Raw genomic sequence first — 24,254 nt, 5'->3', positions numbered from 1 at the left:
GCTGGCCTCCGGAGCTCGCGAGGGGGAAGAAACTGCGGGGTGGGGGGGAACGAGTGGAGGGAACGCTGGGAAAGGGGTCACGTGGGCGATGCAGGCGGGGCTAAGGAAGTTAGAAGGAACTACTGACACCTAAGGAGGGGGGCGAGAAGAGCGCTTTCCTTAGTCTCCTAGCAATGATACTCGTGCGCGGTCCTCAACCACCCCTCGGGGGCGAGTTGGTAGGTGCCTCGTTACAGACGCTATCTTGTCTTCCCCTTCGCCGACATGAGTTGGTACATGCCGCGTTCAGTCTTTTCTAGTCTGTTCCGGGTCAGAGGTTCCTGCTAGTCTCTCCTAGCCGCTCGTCCGCGCAGTCTGGTTGGTAGGTGTCTGGTGACGCAAGAGGAGTAGGAGTCAACTTGGGCAACCCCGCCTCGGGGTGACTGAGCCTGTGGCCCGTGTTTCGCGCCTCCGGGCTGGCCGGCGGGTTCCAGGCTCCGCCATGTCCCTGGCTGTGGGCGACAGCGGGCGGCTGGGCCGGTTCAGCAGGCGGGGGGCGACCCCCGGGACGCCCTGGTTGGGGGGCGGAGTGGTGTCTCGGAGTCTGCAGGCCGAGCTACTGCAGGAGGAGGAGGAGGAGGAGGAGGAGGAGGTGGCAGCGAGCGGTGTCTCTGTGTCCCAGGGCGGGGCCCCGTTGCCGCCGCTGCCCCACAAGCGGAATGGCGTGTTGATGGCTCCGCCGGGGGGGAAACATTGGCCGGCCCGGGTCTGCTCGATGCTGTGCTGCCTCCTGGCCGTCTCCGCCCTCGCCTTCCTCCTGGCCATCGCGTGCCTCGTGCTCAAAGGTGAGAGGACCGCGAGCCGAGGTCCCTGCCCTTGCTTGACTCGTGAGCCGGTGGGATCGGTCCCGCTTGCAGTCGAGATGTCTCCCCCGGCCACGGAGGGGGTCGTTTCAGTGAGGTGGGGATTAAACCCAGGTCCCGCCAGTCCGAGCCCAGCGCTGCGGCTACCGTGATGCAGGGCGCGGGCCTGGCAGAGAGGCAGGAGTGTAGCTTTGGATACTAGTAACTGCTATCTCTCTGCAGCCCTCTTTAAGGACAGCTACTGGGAGAACCAGCGGTGCTGGGTAGATGCGGCACTGTGAACGCCTGCTGGTGTTTTCTGAAATTGCTGTTAGAAAACGCTTCATAACTGATTCCTTTCTTTGTAGATTTGCGCTCTGAGAAAGAGAAGAATGAAGATGGTATAGAAACTGGCTTGCTAGGTGTGCATTCATATTGTTCTTTCAGTGCTTCTGCAGTTCAAAGGAGTCTAAAAACACCTTGTCTTAAATAACAGCCTTATTTAGTAAACACGCAGGTTGTTTAGAAACAAGGGGGAGCTTGTTACTCAGTTCGTTTATTGCTAGGGCATGTCTACTTGATTACTTCTTCTGACGATAACTGCCCCAGTAACAGGAGACAGAGAGTACCTCGTATAGCCAGAACCCAATCCATGTAGAGCTCACACGGAACTTTTATGTTAAGCACGTACTTCTCTGCATTTATTATTTGTAAAAATTGAAATATGGAAGAAATTATTTTACATTCATTATCTCATAGGTGGAGGGGAAGTTGGGTTTTTTTGTTTTGTTTGTTGTTAATTCCCCAAGGCTGAAATCTAACGGTGAAAAAGCTGCACAGAACAAAATAAAACAGGCAAGCACACAACTGGCTCTTTCACATTTGGTAGATATTTTCCTCAGAGAAAGTTATATTGTCTTATTTTAAAAATGTTGGTGGTGTAAAGAGAGGAAGTTGAGAATTTAATGTCATAAGTAGCTGAAAACGAGATACAGTGTATGCATTTATCTTGTCCTTTATTCTTAAGAACCTAGCTAGGGCCCTACCAAATTCAAGGTCCATTTTGATCAATTTCATGGTCATAGGATTTCAAAAATCTTGAATTTCATGACTTCAGCCATTTAAACCTGTAATTTCACTGTGTTGTAATTGTTGGGGTCCTGACCCAAAAAGTGTTTGGGAGGAGCAGAGGAGGGGGCAGTTGCAAGGTTATTGAGGGTGGGTATTGTGGTACCGGTACCCTTACTTCTGCGCTGTTGCCTGCAGACCTGGGCCCTCAGTTAGCTGCAACCATTCTCCGGCCACCTGTCTCTGAAGGCAGCACAGAAGTAAGGTGGCAGTGCCCTAAAATAACTTTATAACCTTCTTCCCTCCCCCCCCCCGCAACTTCCCTTTGGGTCAGGGATCCCCAAACTGAGAAATGCCGGCTTCCCCAGTGAAATCTGTGTAATATACAGTAAAAGCACACACAAGACGAGATTTCATGGTCCGTGAATTTGGTAGGGCCCTAAACATAACATAAGAATGGCCATACAGTAGAACCTCAGTTATCGATACCTCGGGAATAGAGGTTATTCATAACTCTGAAATGTGCTTCAACTCTGAACAAGATGTTCCAGGCTTCAACTGGGGGAGGGGTGGAGGTTGCAGCCGCAAGGTGCGGGAGTGGTCAGGACTCTGGGCAGGGAGTGGGGTTTGGGGCTTCTGAGCCATGATGCTCCTGTGGGGCAGGGCTTTAGACCTAGGAGGAGTGCTGGGGCTGCAGGCCCTCGGATCCATTTCCCAGCTTTAGCCCTGTGGGGGGCGCCTGGAGTTGGGGCTCCCCACAGCTCCACTCAGGGTTTCAGCCAAGCGAGGGTGCCGAGGCTCAGGACTTTAACTAGAGGGGTAGCGCTGGGACTGAAACCAGTGCTCCTCTTGTAGCTAAAGTATCAGTGCTCCCCCCTGGGTCTAAAGCCTGGACCTAGTCTAAAAACATAGAGCAATTTTAGATTGAGTTTAAGTCACTTAACTTTCACTTTTACAAAGATTTCTGCTCAGTTTGTTTTTTGTATTCGTACGCAGAAATATAGATAACAATCAAATGGTATATGGAAAGGTGTTATAACCATCTTGGTCCAAGGATATTGGAGAGACAAGTGGGCGAGGTAATATCTTTTACTGGGCCAACTTCTTTTGGTGTGAGAGACATGCTTTTGAGCTTACACAGAAAAGGTAGATGGTGCCAAACCAACCTGATCATCTTCTTTGAGGAGGTAACAGATTTTTTTAGACAAAGAAAACAGTGGATCTAATTTACCTCGATTTCAGTAAGGCATTTGATACGGTTCCAGATGGGGAATTATTAGTTAAACTGGAAAAGATGGGGATCAATATGAAAATTGAAAGGTGGATAAGGAACTCATTAAAGGGGAGACTACAGCAGGTCATACTGAAAGGTGAACTGTCAGGCTGGAGAGAGGTTACTAGTGGAGTCCTTCTGGTCCCCAAACCGATCCCTATCTTATTTAATCTTTTTATTACTGACCTTGGCACAAAAAGTGGGAGTGTGCTTATAAAGTTTGCAGGTGACACAAAGCTGGGAGGTATTGCCAATACAGAGAAGGACCAGGATATCCTACAGGAAGATCTGGATGACCTTGTAAACTGGAGTAACTGAAATGTAATAGTGAAAAGTGCAAGGTCATGCATTTAGGGATTAATAACCAGAATTTTTGTTATAAACTGGGGACTCATCAATTGGAAGTAACAGAGGAGGAGAAGGACCTCAGAGTATTGGTTGATCACAGGATGACTATGAGCCACCAATGCGATATGGCTGTGAAAAAAGCTAATGCGGTCTTGGGATGCATCAGGCGAGGTATTTCCAGTGGAGATAAGGAGGTGTTAGTACCGTTATAGAAGGCACTGGTGAGACCTCATCTGGAATACTTTGTGCGTTTCTGGTCTCCCATGTTTAAGAAGGATAAATTCAAACTGGAACAGGTACAGAGAAGGGCTATTAGGATGAGCCGAGTTATGAAAGGATGCTCAAAGAGCCCAGCTTGTTTAGCCTAACCAAAAGAAGGCAGGAAGAGAGAGAGATACTTGCTCTCTATAAATAAATATATCAGAGAGAGAAATACTAGGAAGGGAGAAGAATTATTTAAGCTCAGTAGCAGTGTGGCCACAAGAACAAACGGATGTAAACGGGCCATCAGGAAGTTTAGACTCGAAATTAGATGAAGGTTTCTAACCATCAGAGGAGTGAAGTTCTGGAACAGCCTTCCCAGGGGAGCAGTGGAGGCAAAAGACATCTGACTTCAAGACTAAGCTTGTTAAGTTTCTGGAGGGGATGGTATGATGGGATAGCCTAATTTTGGCAATGAATTGATCTTCGACTGTTAGCGGTAAATATGCCCGAGTTACTACAGAGAATTCTTTTCTGGGTATCCAGCTGGTGAGTCTTGCCCACATGCTCAGGGTTTAGCCCATCGCCATATTTGGGATCAGGAAGGAATTTTCATCCAGGGCAGATTGACAGAGGCCACGGGGTGTTCTTTTTGCCTTCTTCTGCAGCATGAGTCACTTGCTGGAGGATTGTCTGCACCTTGTAGTCTTTAAAACATGATTTGAGGACTTCAGCAGCTCATAGGTTAGGGGTTTGTTGCAAGAGTGGGTGGGTGAGATTCTGTGGCCTGCGTTGTGCAGGAGGTCAGACTAGATAGACTGTCGTCATGGTCCCATCTGGCCTTAAAGTCTTTGACTCTTCTTCAGGTGAAGAGCACTGTGTAAGCTCAAAAGCTTGTTTCTCTCACAGCAACAGAAGTTGGTCCTATAAAAGATATTACCTCACCCACCTTGTCTCTCTAAACGGTATCTGGTTAAGATAAAAAGAACTATAAACAAACTATTTTGTTTCAAGGATGTAGAACATTTGTGCTATAATGCGAAGCTGTGTTCTGTAGAAAATCTTCTGAAATCTAGTGTTGTACTTACAGCAACTTTTGTTTATCCCCTGTGAAGGATTTTGGGGTCTGTTTGTTCTAGCCTTGATGACAGGGCTCTCATGCTGCAGCTTTTCTTGGACGGTGACTTATTTTGATTCCTTTGAACCAGGAATGTTTCCTCCGACTCCACTTTCACCTGCACGATTCAAGTAAGTACTTATTAAAAAAAAAAAATGTAATTGCAAGGACTGGACTGGCAGCCTAACTAGTCACAAGACACAATAGATACAATATGAGCAGTGGCTGTAAAAGTTTCATGTTGCTCTCTTGTTGTGCCTTAACTGATCTGGAAGACACAGGAACTGGCAGTTAAATTGGTGCAAACGCTTCTGGTGAGGACATCCACCAATGACACAAGGAACATAGTGTGGACATACTAAATTGATTCATGTCAGCATAATGTCGGTTGGCTTAATTTTGTAGTGTAGACTTGCCCTTAGTGAATACTAGATGATAGATTTAAGCATTCCGGTCCTTAGGGTACCAAAAATAGAGATTTTAAAAAATATCCTATTTAATTAAAATTGGACAGGCTGGTCTTGCATGTCAAAGGAGGGTACTGTTACCTCCAGTTGTAGCTGTTTTGACTACCTGTATGGGGAGTAGTCTGCTGAAATCTGTTTTGTTTTTAATGTACCTCTTTACATCAAGTGAAGTGGTCTCCACTGATATGGTAAAGCAAGTTGATATAGTACTCTGGTAGAGGAGAATTAAGGATTTCTGTAATGAATCAAGGTTATTAAACAGACCACCAAACTAACCACACATTATTAGACAATTTTTACTATTTTAAGAGACTTGCATATCTAGGGAGAGGGATAGCTTAGTGGTTTGAGCGTTGGCCTGCTAAACCCAGGATTGTGAGTTCAATCCTTGAGGGGGCCATTTAGGGGTCAGGGGCAAATATCTGCTTGGAGATTATTGGTCCTGCTTTGAGCAGGGGATTGGACTAGATGATCTCCTGAGGTCCCTCTCAACCCTAATAATCTATGATTCTATGATATATACCAGGGGTAGGCAACCTTTCAGAAGTGGTGTGCCAAGTTTTCATTTATTCACTCTAATTTAAGGTTTCACATGCCAGTAATACATTTTAACATTTTTAGAAGGTCTCTTTCTATAAGTCTATAATATATAACTAAACTGTTGTATGTAAAGTAAATAAGGTTTTTAAAATGTTTAAGAAGCTTAATTTAAAATCAAATTAAAATGCAGAGCCCCCCTGGACCTGTGGCCAGGACCCAGGCAGTGCGAGTGCCACTGAAAATCAGCTTGTGTGCCTTCTTCGGCGCATGTGCCATAGGGGGAAATTTGAGGTATTACTGTAGCATACAGCTAGTCCTCAAGTGTAACATAAAATGTGAGAGATGACTTTATGACTAGAATTTGAGTCTCATGTGATTAAGCTTGTATTTTTAAGTCAAAAATAAACTTGAAAGAAGTTGGGTTGTACTTTCATAACTTTATAAACATTTGGAAATAAACTTGGTTACTACAAATAAAGGTTTCTAAAACTGGAATGTAACCTTTCACATACGTACTTTAAGATAGTTGAATCTCAACTTTAAACTCTTCTGTGAAAATATAGCAAAGTAAATAGACATTTCTGATTCTGGCTTGTCTTGTGGTGAACTTAGTTTAAAAAAATTTTTACAGTTGCTTCAGTTACTTCTAGTCCAGTTTCTTTATCTACTGTTTCTAATTTTTGTTAGTAGCAATTTAAGCAGCAATAAAATAAGCAATTCTCATCTAGAATTAGTGTATTAAGATTAGAATGATTCTGGACCTTTCCAAAACAGTTTGACTGTTTAAATAATATGTCTAGTAGACTGAGGTTTTAAAACTAGTGATACTCAACTAGTGATACTCAACCTTGCCTCAAGTTTCCTGGTTTGAGGCAGGAGTACTCCCTTGGTTTTTGTTGTTGATCCTCTGACAACAAAATGACTTCCATTCATGATATTGGTGCATAAATCCTGTCTAAAACCAAGAAGCTGAGGCCACAACTGCAAATCAAGAGCTTCAAAATTCCTTTAAATTGTTTAATTAGAAAGTTTTCTTGAGAGAAACTCTAATATGCAGAAAACGAATAGCGAACAACCAAGTAAACTTATTTATTTTAAATATGGAAATAGAGTATTTCAAGTGAGAATATTTAATGTTTAAGTTTTGACTTTTTGTTTAAATGCAGATAATGAACTTAAATTCACTCTTATTTCTGAAAACTTTTGTCTATGGTTACAACTGAAATCTGAGTTTTATCCAAATGAAATTATAGAAAATAATTTTTCTCTGGTTTTTATTAGTTAGGTCTTTTATGCAGCAATATGTAAGATTCATTTTAAAATAGGAAAATATGACTAACCCCACAAAAATTAGCAGAGGAGCTTTGTGGCAAGTGTAGTACCTGTATCCAATTCTAACTTATCTTTTGAAATTGACAAGTATTGGAATTGGTGTGTGTCAGCATTTAAAAAAAAAAAAAATTGTAAGTGAATTGACTTACAAACATTTTTAGTGAAATAAGTTGTCAGATAAAAATTCCTTCGCTGTTTAATCTTTTGCCAATAATGGGGGGAAAATGTTAAGACACATTTTCAGAAGAATACAAAGATATTTGTTTAACTGCTATTCTAAACATCACTCACACAAAATTTTTTTATGTATCAAGAAGGGATGCTAGGCAAATGTTTGATCATTTTTAATGTTAAAATATCAGATTAAGACTGCCTTGTTAATATAGTGTGTCTTTTATGCTTTATAAGATGAACTGCCCCTGTAATAGAATACCTGGACAATATTTTGTATATTCATATTGGGTCATAAAGTTTCCAGTTTTGAAATCCTATTTAATTCTCAGTATAGTTTTTCACCTTTTTGTATATTAATTGACTTATTTGTTTTGAAAGGGTACATATACTAGTAGCTTACTTTCCATAATGAAAGCAGTAAAACATGTACATCTATGCCAATGGTCCCCAACCTTTTTCGTCTGACGGGCGCCAGACGAAGGACTGTGGCAGCGGTTGAGCATCTGCCGAAATGCCATCGAAATTCAGCGGCAATGCCTCTGGATGACATCGCTTGTCTGTGGCAAGCGGCATCATCCAGAGGCATCGCTGGTGGCCAGGACACAGGCACATTTAGATGCCTTTGCAGGCACCGCATTGGGGACCCCCGATCTATGCTTTTAAACACAGAACCAGGGGGTAGAGGGGGGAAAGAATGGTAAAACTGGTTTTCTTATTACTATGGAACATTAAGCTAGTTAGAATAGTGTTAACTTCATTTGCATGTTTGGTTTAAAACTTTTTTACAGTTTCCACGGTAATCTGTAAAAAAGAGTAACTTGCCATCAAGATTTTTATTTTTTATTTATATAAGTAAAAATAAAAATCTTAATGGCAAGTTACTTTTTTTTTTTTTTTAAATTGGACTGAGAACTTTACAACCTTATAGTCACATAAATGTCACAATTTCAAAAAATGGCAGATAAAGCAATGCATTTTGTAATCTGGCCAGCAGGGCGGGTGCTTGCACACAAAATAGCTTCCATACCAGAAGGGTATTAAGTATCTCCTCTGTGGAGCTTCAGGGTGTATTCACCTTGAAATTCAGTCTAAACCAAGAGCACCTGGTTGGAAAAACCTCTTTAATGGTATATTTTAGCATTCTACTGTTAACTCTCTGTTTGATATGTTTTAATCCTAGCAAAATACTATTAAAATCACTCCTTAGTTATGATGGTTTTAAATATTTTTATCTACACTGAAAAAAGCTATTTAGGGTCCAAAATACTTTGTTGCAATAATTGGGCCTACAGATTTACCCAGACTATGAGCTCAACTGTGTAAAAACAAAAAAGAGTAATATTTTATGAACTTACAATAACCTATAACAATCGTTGATGGGATAACGTGCAAAAGACACTAAATTAGCCCAAACAAAAAGGTCTACTGATATAATTAAAGGATTGTTAAGATTTTGCCCTATAAACAAGAACATTATGAGACCAGAAATCAGTGAACTGAAATTGGTATGTCAGAAACTAGGCATAATTGGTGGACAACCAGTGAGAGAACAAGCTATTCCACCACCCATCACTCCCTTTTGGGGTCTGTGATGGGGTGGACTAGGCCCAGAGGCCCCGCCACACCATGTCCCAGAAGAGCGCAGCCTCCTCCAAGTGGCCTAGAGTCGTGGCATGGGACGCAGCCAATCAGAGATGAGCTGTAGGAAGTGGCCCAGCAGGCCCATATAAAAGGAACTGCAGTGCAGAGCAGAGATCAGTTCCTTGCTGGAGCTGAAGGAGTGTGGATGGTGTGCCTGGTTGGCTGAGGGAGCCACAGGACCTCAGACAGAGCAGTCCTGGCAGAGACCAGGAGTGGGAGGATGGGACAGGAAGCAGTTTCAGGCTGGCTGCTGGGACTCAGCCAGCACAAGGCCCTGAGGTAAGCGTGAAAAGTGAGCTGAGGAAGTGGCCCAGGGAAGTGTAGCAGCAACGTGGCTTAGTTAGAAGCCGTCTGTCGTGTCCCTTTATCTATAGGGTCCCTAGGCTGGGGGAAAGCGACCTGGACTTTGATATGGCCGAGAAGTGGAACTGAACTCTCTTAGTGGCCCAGCTGAAGAGCTGGAGTCAGAAAGGCCCAGAGAAGTGAAGAATCTCCATGGAGAGACCCTTGGGGGACATGTCCCCCACACCAGGGCCAGGACTGCTTGAAGAGCAGGGACAATTTGAGGGAGCCTTAAAGGGGCTGACAGACAGTTTGGACCAGGGTGCTGCGATTGGCCCTGCTGGATTGATTGAGGAGTGAGCCCAGGAATAGGGCTGCAGGTAGAGACATTACTGAGGGCTTTGAGATAGGCCTGGTTGGATTTGTATCTCGGAAGGGTTTGATTTTTAGCTCACATACAGACTGTGTGTGACTCGGCTGGAGGGCTGGGTTGCTGAAGAATCACCGCAAAGCAGAGAGGAAGTGCAGGCACATGCAGTCAAACCAGGGGGTGCTTGCAGGAGGTGAGTGGCACCCCATTACAGAGTCCTTAAAGAGAGTTTTTTTGGATAAAAGCTTTACTGTGATGGCTGCCACCCCCACCATTTTCTGGGACCCCTGGCCTTTGTCATTCTGATCCTAAGAGATGTCCTGATAAGACTGGGCCAGAGAGAGTCCCCCAGATGACACCACCACTTCTACTGGCTTGAGCTGAATCCCAGCCACCACCTGGGATGTGAGACTGTCTCCTTCCTTCCCACATATGTCCTTTTCCTTCCCTACCTTATTTCTTCTTTCCTATCCCTCTCATTTCCCTTCTTTCTAATAAGAGTCTGGCTTAGCCAGCCAAGATGGTATATTTTGCAACAGTGTTGTGTGCCTGTGACCAGAAAAAACTGCTAAAAGCAGTGCCCTAAACAGTCAAATCCTTATGGATTTGTCATCTCTCAGAGTGGCTGATAGATGTGTGCTTGGCCTGTGTTTTTCTGGCAGTGAGGTTGCAAGTGAGAATCAGCACCAGAGACAGAAGCTTTATTTTTTATCTTTGCTGTCCTTTTCTCTTTCCTTTGGTGGGTTGGTCTTCTTAGGAAACAGCAGCAATGAGGACAGCTTCAGCCTGTCACAACTATCTTCTCATCCCCAGAAATGACCGTTATTACTGTCTAAGAGACTGTAAACCAAGGGGTTTTTTTCCTTTTAAAAAACTCACTAGCTATAAGGAAAGGAGAGAACAAGGGATGTTATTAAAATGGAAGCCTTATTGTCATATTTACATTTCAAGTGCTTTAAGACAGAGAGAACAGTTATTAAAGGTTAAAAGGATGTTTAATGGTATCTGTGCCATGGTGCTAAGCAGGTTAGTGTCTCTCTATACTGAATCTTGTTTAAAACTGTGTAATGTTGGACAGTAACTGAGTTATATTAACACCATTGACTCTTTGGGCCCATGTATTCCATATAAATGAATAAAATAGTTTTTCCTAAAGCACTGTGAAATTGAGAATGAATACAATATTAAATGTTCCTTTTGTAGTTCTAGAGAGCCACCTCTGCAAGGAATAGTGTTCTTCAAGCTATGAATTAATGAACAGATGTCATATGGCTGGTTATAATAGAACTAAAGAGGGGAGTTGTTATAACAAAAACATGTTTGTTTGTTTTTTTGAGCACCAGAAACTTTTTACATGCTGAGTTAAGCCTAAATTTTTAATTAATACACTTTGATGTGTAAACGTGCGGACTTACCCCTGCGGCGCCTACTGCTGATCTCTCAGGGAATTAGCTCTTTTTCCAGCCAGGAGCTCCCTCTGCAGGCTGGTGATCCGCCTGTCCTATTGGCCCTCATGTCCCTCCCTGGACCCCAGTGCCCTTTTAACTGGGGTGCTGCCCCCTGGCAATACCCCACCAAGCTGGGTCTCCCCTCCCTGGGGAACCCCCAACCACTATTCCTGCTTTGCCTCAGTTTTGGCTACTGCTGAGTCTCCATCTAGCCCCTGTTCACTGGGGCAGACTGCAGTATCAGCCACTCATCATAGGCAAAAGGGTTTGGACCTGCGGCCTTTGCCTACCCCTGGGCTGCTCCCTGCAACCCCAGTACCTCTTGGCTTTATGCTAGGCCACAGCTTGAGGCTTTCTAGGCAGGAGCTCCCCAGCTCCTCTGCCTTTCCCCAGCCCTGCAACACTCAGGTATCCTGCATTTTGCTTCCTGTAGCCAGACCCTTCTCTCTCTACAGAGGGAGACTGTCTGGGCCTCTGGCTTACTGCCTCTTATAGGGGCCAGCTGGGCCTGATTGGGGCTTGGCCCCAGCTGAGCCTGCTTTCCCCCAAGCAGCCCATGCTTCTTGCCCCAGCCACAGCCCTCTCCTGGGCTGTTTTAAGCCCTTAAGGGCAGGAGCGGGGTAACCACCCTGCTACAGATGACTCTGAATGTTCGACTTGAGACTCACAGAGCCCTGTTTGCAGCGTTGCTAAACATCCATAACTTCCAGGAAAATCTATTGAAACCATTGGTGCTCATCACATCTGGAAAATCAGGCCTTTGGTGTCTTAGGTGGGATAATGAAAAATGGAAGCGTCTGAAATTAATAGATGCTTTTGGAAAAATTTAGACTTTTGTTCTTGGAGTCAGCAGTTCTGAAGCTGTTACCATTAATGCTGGGAGACATTTTGGCTTCTTGCACACAGGATTTACTCCTGAAGAAAGTCTATGTCTAAAAATTATGCACCAAAAATTATGCACACAATATTTTAAAATTCTGCAAATTTATTTTGTCAAATGTGACTCCAGCATGGCAGTGGGGAGCATAGGCCACTGACTGCATTGAAGTAGGAGATGATCCTGAAGCCCCCACCTTCCCCAGTACAGGGACTTGGCAGTGAGGCTGCAGTTGACCCTGACACCATGCAAGGGAATGGTCTGCCCCAGAAACCTCCCGGGGGTTCTGTACTGGGTGTGGCTGGGCAGGCTGTGGGGTGGGAGGGGCTTAGTGTGAGTGGATCCAGATGTGGGGTGAGAGGTTTCTGTGTGGGGCAGTCTGGGTGCGAGCGGCTCAGTGGGAGATCTGGATGCACAGGGGATTGTTGAAAACAAAAGGGAAATAGTCATGGTGGATTAACCTCAAGAGAACCATGTTAAATCAAAGAAGCAAATGGTATCTAGCTTAATACCATGAAAAAATGTTCTATGAAGCTTTGAAGCCTTTAGATGCAGGAGGTGACAGAAATGATGGGTTTTGTTTTTTTAAAAAAAAAACAAGATTGCTACTTTATTTTACATCCTCTGTATGTGAGAACTTTTAAGCTTGGCTTGGCTGAAATATGATTAAAAGTACAAATAATGAAGCTAAAGATGAAAGAGCAAGAATAAAAAGACGAGAGCAATTGACAAGACACTAGAGCCACACTCTTAATCAAGAATAGTAGTAGGAAAAGAAATTAAAGATGATTTGTGGACATTTTACTTATGTCAAAGGAAAAACTCATTGTGGAATGAAAGGAACCAACACTACAAGGTTTCTGCTGCACCCCCCATTTTTTAGAAAAGTCCATTTAAACTAGTCTTGTTCAGGGGTTCTCAAAGTTCACTGCAGCATGACGCCCTTCTGACAACAAAAATTACTACATGACTCCAGGATGGGGCACCAAAGCCAGAGCCCTGCTGCCCCCAGCAGAGGGGCCAAAGCCCAAGCCTCACCACCCTGGGTGGGGGGGCAAAGCCTTACCCCCACCACCCCAGGCCAAAGCTGAAGCCCTTGGGCTTCAGCCCCAGGCAGAGGGCCTGTAACCTGAGCCCCGCTGCCCAGGGCGGAAGCCTTGTCAGGCTTTAGATTTGGCTTTGGCCCTGGGCCACCGCAAATCTAAGCCAGCCCTCACGACCCTGTTAAAATGACTCACAGTTTGAGAACCACTGGTCTGGTTAACATATCTAGTATGAGGGAAACATTTAAAAAAACCTAAAGGATAAATTAGGCAATAACTTCTGCAATTCAGCGTGATTGCTGTCTAAGCATAGAATGTCTCTTTCAGGAGGAGAAATTAATTGCTGGATAGGTTTATGTTATTTCTACAAGACTAATACAGCATTGGTATGGATTCTGATTTCCCTTTGGAGTACATTCTCTTGATTTCTCAGTGCATCATGATATGAATCCACTAACTGGGTTTTCTCTAAAACCTAACACTTGCATATTCAGTTGAAATTAGTTTTCTTGTTACTTTGTGCTGGGAGGCAATGCGCTTTGAGGGTCATATGCGCAGTTTGAAGCAACTAGAGTTCAGATTGAAGAGAAGACTCTAAGCAGCTTCTCATATCTTGCATGGGTTTTCTGTTTGTAAACAAAAACTATGATCAAGGCCAAAAGTTATACTCTCAAATAGGTGTGACAAGGAACTACTTTAACATTAAAAAATACTTTGTTGTATTAGTTCCTTCAGGTAATTGCTTTTGTGAGCTTTGACATCTAAGTTAGATCAGCTCCAGACTAGTCTTCTGGATCTTTGTAATGTGCTAGTCCTGGGCTTTCAATCTCTCAGTTGGTTTTTTATAAGGATGTTTTTAGTTTCCATGAGGCCCATCATCTGTAGTTCATGCTGTTGCCCATCTTAGCTCTTTAAAACATTAGGTGTGCCTGACACTTAAGAGATCTTATCAATACCTTATTTAACAAAGGAAGGGTACCAATCATCTTTAAATATGAAGAATTCTGCTACTCTCTGTGTCTGTTCTTTCTGGAGTTGAGATAGCTTTGGTCAGGTTCGTACACCAGACTGGGAAAACTTTTCCCTTTTCACTGAAAAGACAGCCCGGTAATGTTTCTGCTTTTTGAATTTTTGATACTAAAGTATGTATGTGAACTTATCCTGTTTGAAAGCTCTTTGATATTCGAATCACTGGGCTCTAGTTTTAATCTATGTGCACGAAAACTGTAAGATTAAAAGGAATCTGAGACAATCAAACGTTTTGCTATGTTAAAGTTACACAACTGCCTAGAAGATAAAGAGAATGGCTAGAAGTGAGTTGGTGAAGTTATGAAGTGTTAGATGGCTTGGTTTGCTAGAATCTAGTAACTTCTGGAAGGTAGGCTGAGCATTTGATAATACGATTACATAAAAAGCCGTTCCATCCTTTCAGATTTTTTTGTTGAATTTGCAGAGGTTTGGTTCTCACTCTAACTATACTAAATGTAGACGAATAGCTGCCATCCCACAAGTGAGTGGTAGGTGTCTAGTGATTTGTCAGGTTCAGATGTACAAATCTGTCTGATACATGTGTGCCTAAAGTTAAGAAAGTGGTAGAAAACGGGTGTCATGACAATGTTTAATTATACTGTAGAAGACTTAAGTAGTAAAATGGAAAAGATTTGTACTCATTTCAAGATTGTTGCAAATATTCTCACTTTTCAAGATCAAATGTGCCACATTACATGAAACTTTACCTATTGCAGTGGGAAAAGCTAATGGGATGTTTGATCTTTGCTATTTCCTGGGTGTCTGTAACAAAGACTGCTCCTGAATTAAGATGACTTTTGAAGATCTGATTGAAAGACTGTTACAGGAATGTCATGGGTACACTTAGATGACAGTGGCAAAATATTGTCTTACAGATTGTAATGGGATAAGGATAGATGCTGCAAGGAAAGGCTTCACCTTGAAAAAAGTTTTTAAGGTAAAATTTTTCAAACTTCCTAAATCCCATTTTCATAAGTGACCTACATTCCTAAACCTCACTGAAAGTCACTGGGATTAGACTCCAAAGTCACTGCAAACGTAGCACAGAATTAGAAGCGGGGGAAAATGTTTCCACATACAGAAAAATGTTGTTTTTCTATATCTGAAAAGAGCATTATGTTGAAGTTGCTGAAGATGCCATCAGTAAAATGTGATGTCCTCAAAATGATGATTAATTGCAGTGGGGAATTGTCTGCCAAGTGAAATAATAGATAAATGGAAAATGTTATTTTCTATAATCAATTTAAGACAAGTAAGCACTTTTCCATATGTTCACTATCTCAAGTATTTCTGTTCAATATGAATATGTTTGGCTTAATATCTGCTATTTCTACCACTAGTTATTGAATAGAGGAAAAACTTACTTGAGAGCTTTTTTGTCTGGTATTTTCCCCACATATTCAATTGTGCAGACCAGATTGGCAATCTATATGGTGTCACGTGGGAAATTAAATCAGCTGGACAAGTGTTATCGGTACACCTGCTTGAATTTGGCGCTGTTCAACAATAATGCAGCATTGCGTATTACACAATGGAAGATGTCTTAGAAAGTTTGGTCTGATCCAAAAATATGTCAAAACTTAAAAATTGAAGCATGTTTGCACACTTGTTCTCAACTTTTGATTTAAATACTTAATTGTGATGAAAAGCTTTTTATAATGCACCTCTTTTGGCATTGTAAGAAGCAGTATGTACTCTAGTCCATCTACTTTTAAATAATCATTCCTTGCCTGTGATGAGCTACTGTTGTATTAGCAGGCTCAAAAATGCAGTTACACATTCATGGAAGTCCTGCTAGAAGTTCAGCACTCCACTTCTTGTTGTGTTTCAGTCACCATATGGGGACCAGAGCACCAGTCATACACTCAGCATTTTTTCCTCTGTGCTGCCTTGTCTCAGACAGAGAAGGAAATTGAGCCACCTGCATGTTGAACATATTTCCAGGATATGTGTCTATGGGGGCCCACTTCTACTCTTGTGGGGGGAGAAGAAGAAAAGGGACAGCCTAAGAAGTGACCCTGACCTTCCAAAAACTTGAAGGGGAGAAGAGTACAACCTTTCCAAAATCACTGTTCTTGCATCCAGTGGGTTTTATGCTTTAATCCCTCCAGTTTATCACCAAGGCACAGGAGGAGACTTCATGGGAATAGAGGGAAGCATGTGAAAGTAGCGCAATGGGGCCTGGGGCATCTGAACATGCACTTTTTTATTTCATCTGACCTCAGCCTGGGTGTGTGATAAGGGCACTTCGCTTCACTGCAGTGAATAAGGCTCCACCACTGAAGTTTCTCTGCGCCAACACCAGCGAAGGTGAGGTCTGTGCCAATTATTTGGATGTAGATGTTTTGAAGTCATTAGTACAGAACAGTATCCTCGGATTAACTTCCATGATGCCATGCAGCATGTATGCTGCATCTCTTCCCATGAAAATAGATCTTTTTCTTCACCCACTTCTCTAACTTGTCTATCAATGTCATGGTCTTACATAGACACACTTATTTGTCCACTCCGTTGCCTCTGTCTGCACACACGCTCATACATGAGGCAGGTTTTTTTGCCAGATGCCTAAATATCAGAGGACTAAACTAGGTTGAGGGCCTGTAGCCTCTACTTAAAACTGACTGGGTAGTCCTGGGTTAAACTATAATGTCCCTAGGGAGTTAGCACAACTCCTGTGGTGCTGCGGATTTCAGATAAATAGGGTGAAAGTTAACCTTTACAGTTCTCTTAGATTGGGAGATACTGTGGAGGACACACAGAACAAATAGTGAAGGCAAACACTGTTACAAGTAAAAGAAAATCTTGTTTGTGTTAAGTTACACACACACACACAAAACCAGAGAGCACCCAAGCAATAGCCAATGCCATAAGCATACTCACATACCCAAAGATATTAGTCTAGTGGGTCTCTCAACAGGTTGTCATCAATCAAGGGATGGTTCCTGCTGGGATCTTCCTACTTTAGCTCAACCAGGGAACCTCTTATCTTGTTCTGACCATTCCTAATACCTTATGCATATGCACGAGGGTTCCACCTTCCTTTTCCTCATCTATACTTCTACACGCCATAAATTCTGAGGTGCCCTGCTTATGTCAACCGGTTTCCAGAGTAACCTGTAGTCAGAACAGAACTTTCCCTGATGTTACAATCAGGTGTCTTGCAGTGTGGACAGGTACATTGTGACTTATTTTCCATAACATCACCTATTGGCCTATCCTTTGCAGTGATCATGTGGTTTTACTGGCATAGGGTTAGTCTTAGGTAACCCACTCATGTCAAGTTTCCTTAAGCTTGAGGCCTAGTGTGGCTGAGCTAAAATCTTACAGACTTTAGCCTGTTGGCTTTGCATTACAGTCTTGCTTTACTTACTGTATATACTCGATCATAAGCTCGTTTGTTTATAAGCTGACCTCCCCAAGATGAGTAAGTAAAAATGGAAAATTTTTATAACCCGTTCATAAAATGACCCTATAATTCAGGGTTCAGCAAACTTTGGCCCCCGGGTCATCAAGATAAGCCGCTGATGGGCCAAGACGGTTTGTTTACGTCGAGCGTCCGGCTTATGAATGAGTATTTACGGTATATACCCAATACACACTCATCACTCAAATACTTGTCTACTTCTACTCCCATAGTCCTATCGTACTTGTATCTGTTCATCACACATGAGTACATATGACATAATATGTGAGTGATACAGCAAACTAATTGGCTACAACCTCCTCTGTCCAGGAAAAAGCCATGCTTACCCTCACCATTCCAGGTTGCTTGCAAATAGAGCATGCTGGGACTTGTATTAGGATGCAGTTCATGGTCCCCACATAGGGCTTAGTTTCCAATATTAGTTTACTAGTAGGTGTCTACATTTGAAACTTCTCAGCAGCTGCATGGGGGGTGGGGGCGGTCACTGCTACCTTTCTTCTATCTATGTCTTCATTTGGGGTGTAAAGTGAAAATTGTTCTGATGGTTGTTAGGGTTGAATTTTTTTTTTTTTAACTGTAGTAAGTGAAACTTCATAAGCATTAGGAAAGTCTCTGTGGTCAGTTTTCACTGCAGAATGGGCAAGCGGTGAGCAGTAGCAGGGGCATTGTTTGTAGATTTAAGACAACACCCCTATATAGTATGGGCTTGCATTCAATTCATCTCTGGAACTATGAGAGCTAGGAACTTTCTGATGAAAACTTAAAGCCAAATTCCTAGGCTGCTTGGTTGTCCTGCCAGCTTGTGGAACTCACAGCCTTGAGTTGGGTGCCCAGGCTCCATAATACACATGGGGAGTTAGGCACCTAAGAGAGAGTGACAAAAACCACCATGCTGAGTGTGGAGCTGCCTAAGTTAGGCAGTAGAAAGTGCCAAAGAGAGGGATGGGGCCTAAGTCCCCTGCCTCAAAGGAAGTTAAGCACCTAACTCGGGGGTTCCCTAGGCACTTATTGGCTTGGAATTCATGCTGTGAACCCTCTTCTGGAGGTAGATGCCTAAGCCGGAAAAGCTCTTTCTCAAGAAAAACAGGAGGCGATGGTGGTTGTTCCAGTTCCCTTATAGCCAGTAGCCCAGTGGTTAGGGCACTGGCCCGGTGTGTGGGAGACCTGCGTTCAAATCCCAGTTCTGCCTGATTTGGAGCAGGGACTTAAATCCAGTCTTCCTAGGTAAGTACCTTAATCACTGGGCCATTGGGTAATTCTAGGTTGTAAGTTTGGGTTGGGTCCCATTGGCACTATTCCACTATTAATTTAAAAAACAAACTAACTGGTAATTGGAGCAGGGACTGGAACCTGAGCCTCCCAGGTAAGTGCCCTAACCACTGGACTAGTCAGTCTCTTTGGCCTGTATTTATCCTTGTTTTCTCTAATGATTTGTTTCACCTGCTAAGTAAAAACACTTTATTTTAAGGATGTTGGTGGTCAATATTGCTGGTCACAGATTCCCAAAGAATCAAGTAGGTGCTCAAACAGAGGTGGACCTGCCTGGTAATGCGGGGTGGTTGTACAAGAACAGTGCACCCAAATCCCAGTCTGAGTAGATTCCATCCTGAGGCAGGTAAGGGCAAGAGGCTTGAGACCTGAGACAGGTGCAACTACCCTCCTAATCATGAGTACATTTATAAATAAATTGCAGTGACTGAGATGAGCTGCTGAGCTTTGCTCCGTGTCCACCACACAAAATACATTGTGTAAGTAGACTGTATTATAATACAAGTGCAGGAGTGGACAGTGTTAAACCTGTTCATGCAACCCTAATTCATGCCTTTCAGTTACTGTGCAACTTCAGAATTCTTAACGTAGTCATAATTTATCCTTCCATCTTTTGTTTTGTATTGCACTGTAGAGGAACTTTGCAAAGCATTTGACAGTTTCCTTTTTACAGTGCACTTAGCAAGGTTAAACTATTAAGGAGACAAAATCAAGTTTTCCTGAAATAAAACCTTCAGAAAATATGATCAGTTGCAGGTAGATCTGTGACTTAGTTCAATTAGAAAAGGGAAGTAATATAGTTCTGAGATGTGTATTCTAATTCTGATACTTCACCTAGGTTTGACCCTGACGCAGATACACATTTTCTGCAGTTAAGGTAGAACTGTCACTTGTGTTGTACTAAAGTCTTTGCAAAGTATTAATATGACACTTCTAAATGCTGAAGTATATTAAGTTCTAAAATAAATTGTTTTATATTGTAATTATTCCATGCTACTCTCTAGCATGCTGGACCTAAATTCTGCACCAAGGCGGCTTGTTTTCTGAGGCATGTTGAGATTTCTGCAACAGCTTCAAAATTCAGAGTTCTTGACTATCTGTGGGAAAGAATAATACAATGTGGGCTATATTCCTTGTGTTGCTGATCTCTGTTTTGGAATGCTTCAATTTATTCTCTGCTCAAATTTTTATTGTGCCATAGAATTGTGTCTTGATAACTTATACTGCATATTGTCTGCCAGAGGAAAAGCTAGAGGCTTGTGCACCCTGGTAGGGAGTTTTTGCATTTGTTCGCACCTGATAAGGGATAAGAATGTACTGAATGACTGTAATGAGTGGGGTTTGGGGGAGGGGTGTGGTTGTCATCAAACACTATCAGTCTGTTGAGAGCTGCTGCACCAGCCAGAGTGACCATGGTTGATGGTAAACAATTAATTTCCATCCTAGCAGCCTTTAACTACAAAAAACTACTGACTGTTACCTTTCACTGAGTCCCGCAGTGAGGAATATCTGGATGTAACTGGTAAAATGATCTGTTAAATCATTGTCACGTTACATTATCATCAAGTTTCTGTGTGTGTGTTACATTGAGACACAGGGCCATTCATACTTCGAAGCTACTGTTTCAATCCGCAGACTCAGTTAGCACTGCACGGTTTTACATATGGAAGGCTAGCTTCAGAACCATAAAAGATGATAGCATATTTTAAATGAAAGCTTAGATTTTTGTGGCAGAATCTGCAGCCACAAAATTGTGGAGAATATAGTTCTGGTTATATTATACAAAGCTTGCTTAACTGTACTTTGTAAATTAGAAAGATTCAGTGCTTGCAGAGCTACCTGTTTGTAGTAATAAGCATACTGCTGCTGGCCAGGAAAGTGTGTGTGTGTGGGGGGGGAGTTTATAGACTTTTGTTTTTGTCAATATTTTGTGACGTGGTTTAATGCACATTTTCCTCCCCTTCTTTGGTTGAGCTTTAGATGGGACTTGTATGATAGGCTGAACAATACTGCCAGCGATGTGTAAGCTGTTCTTTGGCAAAGGTGGTTTTGGTGAATTCTTATTCTGCTGATGCCTCTTGGAAATCCTAGAATGTCTTATCAATTTAGATAAAATTTTGCTTATCCCAGTTTTGTCTTCTGTTATTGCCTATGGACACTTTAGTTAACAATATCCCCTCTGATCCTTCCCCCACACACACCAGGATATTCGTTTCTTAAAATTAGCGGTATTTCAGTCTTCATGCCCAGTCAGTTCTCTGTAGTCTGAGCAGAGAGGTAAGCAAAGATGCTAGTTATGAGGTTTTTGTGACTATGGGCAGAAATTCACTAGGAGTCCAACACAATCTAACTTGCTTCTGATAAGTCCCAATCCCCTGAAAAGCCATCAGATGGTGCATGATCACCAGCTATCCTAAGCCTGTCTTGAATTGAAGACCTAGATGTCACTTTCCAATCCTCTTAAATAGTTACTGCTTTTAGAACCATAAAGGTCTCAATATACCTTGGGTAACTTATTTGTGAGTTCTTATTCTTACCGTTTTTTGCTTCTTACTGTTTTTGTTTGTATTAATTAGCGTTCTATTTTTCTCTCTAGGAGACTGACAGGGCATTCCTTCCACATGGGCTATAGTATGGCAATACTGAACGGCGTTGTGGCAGCTCTCACCATAGTCTGGTGCCTCATTTGAATCCTATGCTGGCTCGGTGATCTTCAACAGGTCAAGATGCACAAAGAAACTACTATAAACTGTCCAGTCTGCTTTTTTTACAACACTGTGGAGTGACATTTCACATCTCAAATAGAAATGTCTGCCATTCACTGTATGTTTCAGATTTATAGATGAAACTTTGGGTTTATATTTATAGGGTGTTTGCTTGAGTTGCATTAAGAGTCGGGAGAGGGGAAAATGCCATATGTTTATAGGCAAATGTGAATTTGTCTTAAAACAAGAAGAAATATTTACGAATTGAAAATGTTTTAAACCCAGGGGATGACACTTTGATTGCTATTACTGTATAAAGGAGTCTTATCTGCACTTCCAGCTATACTACAGAGTACAAGTAAACATGACACTTATGAATTTAACCATATATTTAAAATGTACAGTGTTGCTAATAATAAAGGCCACTAACTTTTTTTTCACTGTACATGCTATTTAACTTGTATTTGGCCTAGGCAGTGAGAAATAGATTAACTTTTGCTAGTCTAGTCAGTTTTATACTCTGGTTTGCCAGCATTTGTGCATTACTTATTTATAACACTGCAGAGGACAATTTATTTAAATATTTCATTAGATTTTTTTTAAAAAAATAAAATTTCATTTCATATTAGTTTTTATAAACTATCCCCTCCTCGTTTTGTAAACAACCTAAAACTTGTGCCTAAAACACCTGATAGTGTTTTTACTTTGGAGTAATGCAACTATATGCTACAACTACTGTATATACAAAAAAAAGTTTCACTAAGAATGTGTGGAAACTTCTCCACTTTCTGCCATTAAAGTATAGAAAATATTGCCTAATCTTTTTACATGGTAAATTAATACATAATATCAGTCTCCAGTATCTGCAGTAGGGTACTTCACTGAAGAACTGCAGGAGTTATTTTTATAGCTTTTTGCATCTTTGTAATGTAAGAAGCTGAGCAGTTACATACAATATTTTTCTTAATCTCTTAAAAGAATCAGGAGTCTACCAAACAGTTAAACTACAATGTCATAAGTGTTGGAATTTCATTTTTTACTTATTTTGCTTCACATGCGTATTTGAAGTCTGTAGATATTTTAAGATGTATATTGGTTGTATTCTGTACTTAAAATGCTTGTAAAGTTGATTAGAGTAAAACTCTCTTGTAAAAGTAGAAAAAAATTCATTTCCAGATTACAAGTTAATTTGTGTAATTTAAAAAATTAACATGCTGTAAAATATGCAAATCAGCAGTTCACTTTGGACTTAAACAAATGTAAACAAATCACAATGATCACTTAAAGTTGACTACACTTTTAAAATGTATGTATTGTTTACATATAAGGGTTTGCATATTTAGTATATTAAAGATGAACCAATTCCTTTTTCTAGTATATAAACAGATACTGATACTGAATTCAGATCTTTTCATGCTGTAAACCCTACATATGTACAAATAGCTTTAATCAAATGCAATGTTTACTTTTTTACATTAAACAGAAAATAGTTTAAGATCCAAGCACTTGTTAATATTTTTTTTACATTTTTAACCAATGTTCCTATTTGTATAAAACTTAGTTGGTTTGCAAATGTGCCTTCAAATGTATTCATAAATTGAATTTTTAAGGATTCCCGCCACCTCCCTCATTGGATGAGCTTTTCTCCATCACATCTGTGCAACCCTCAGTTAAGCCTGGAGTTAATCTGGTTTCATTGGTGTAATAGCAGAATTGACATAATTAGACAAATTAAGTCTATGTGGGAGCTGGTGGAACTCTACTGATGTAACTGGAGTCGAGTGCTGAATTTGTCCCTATGTCTTAGTCTTCCATCTATGAAATGGATACTTCTGCAAATCATTTGGGAACTTTCCTCATTATAGTAATGTTACAAGTGAGTTAAGATTATTCATTTTTCTGCACCAGGGCAGATCACATAATTTCTTGTACAGAGCAAATGGAAACAACACGGCTGAATCTGTTTGATAGGTCTGAAATTGCATACACGAGCCTGGTTGGACAGACTGCAGTTCTGTCTTATTTGGTGGAGCAGCATTGTACCCTGTCTAAATATCCTGGATTTAAAAGATCAGAGTAAATCTGAGGCCTAGACAATTTCCAGCATGCATATTAGTCTGCAGCTATCCCTGCAGCACAGCACAACACACTGACCTCAATATACCTTTAGGAGAAGTAAAGAAGGCTGATTACTGCAGAAACTCAAGTGAACCCTTGTACTATAGAGAAAGAAGTTAAACAACTGCAATGGAGTTTCAGGGAGCTTTGGATAAAGGGATTGGGGAAAGAAATCAGTACCAGCTCTGGCTTCTGCTGGCTGGAGATGCTGCTTCTTCAGTGTCCTGCTAGCCTGCTGTGCATTAGATTAATAGGCTAGCCCACTGTCTTCCATCTCCATCCAAGTGATTTGTGTAGTGTGTTTTGTATCCAAGAATCCATCAGCCATTTAGTTGGTGATAGGAGACAGATGAGTGCTTCTGCTTAGGAATTAGCTATCATGCTGGCCTTCAAGATTTCCCTGGGTAAAATGGAACGCAAGAAGCAAGAGAGAGACTCCTTGTTACCTTGGATATCTCAGATGCCCAGTCATAGCAGCAAGGTTAATTTAGGCTTTTAAAAGAAAAAAGCAGCAGCTCAGCTAATACCAAGAGTTGTCCAGCCATAATATGGACATCAAGCATATGCAAGAAGTTTCCTGTTATGTCTGGGTTAGCCCTAGAGGATATACAGAGTCTGCTTATTATAGAAGCTGCTATTACCTTCTGAAACCTGACTACTTCATTTGTATGTGTATGCTTATCTGCTTTAACCTTGTAAAAAACTTT

The 24,254-nt window shown here is 41.7% G+C and overlaps 1 protein-coding gene across 2 annotated transcripts; it reads left to right on the top strand.

Annotated features, from left to right (window-relative positions):
* The first annotated feature begins 102 nt into the window (after positions 1-102).
* Positions 103-22,926, top strand: ARL6IP6 (ARF like GTPase 6 interacting protein 6). 2 transcript variants are annotated; one of them, XM_032789956.2, is made up of 4 exons: positions 103-824; positions 1,190-1,243; positions 4,827-4,959; positions 14,907-14,933. In XM_032789956.2, the coding sequence occupies exons 1-4, from the start codon at positions 482-484 to the stop codon at positions 14,911-14,913; spliced, it is 537 nt and encodes a 178-aa protein (XP_032645847.1). In that variant the 5' UTR covers positions 103-481; the 3' UTR covers positions 14,914-14,933. The 2 variants fall into 2 exon arrangements, with proteins under 2 accessions (XP_032645847.1, XP_032645846.1); XM_032789955.2 differs by lacking the exon at positions 14,907-14,933 and adding an exon at positions 21,321-22,926 and having other exon boundaries at positions 117-824.
* The last annotated feature ends 1,328 nt before the right edge of the window (positions 22,927-24,254 follow it).

The sequence above is a fragment of the Chelonoidis abingdonii genome, chromosome 10 (assembly GCF_003597395.2).
Source record: "Chelonoidis abingdonii isolate Lonesome George chromosome 10, CheloAbing_2.0, whole genome shotgun sequence".
Classification (NCBI taxonomy): Eukaryota; Metazoa; Chordata; order Testudines; family Testudinidae; genus Chelonoidis; species Chelonoidis abingdonii.
This window is presented reverse-complemented; position numbering and strand designations above follow the sequence as displayed.

Bases quoted from the DNA above. Each gene is read 5' to 3' on its own strand.
- ARL6IP6 (XM_032789955.2), top strand. From the start codon at position 482: ATGTCCCTGGCTGTGGGCGACAGCGGGCGGCTGGGCCGGTTCAGCAGG. The intron at 825-1,189 runs GTGAGAGGACCG...CTTTCTTTGTAG, and splicing joins CGCGTGCCTCGTGCTCAAAG to ATTTGCGCTCTGAGAAAGAG. The intron at 4,960-21,320 runs GTAAGTACTTAT...TTTTCTCTCTAG, and splicing joins CTTTCACCTGCACGATTCAA to GAGACTGACAGGGCATTCCT.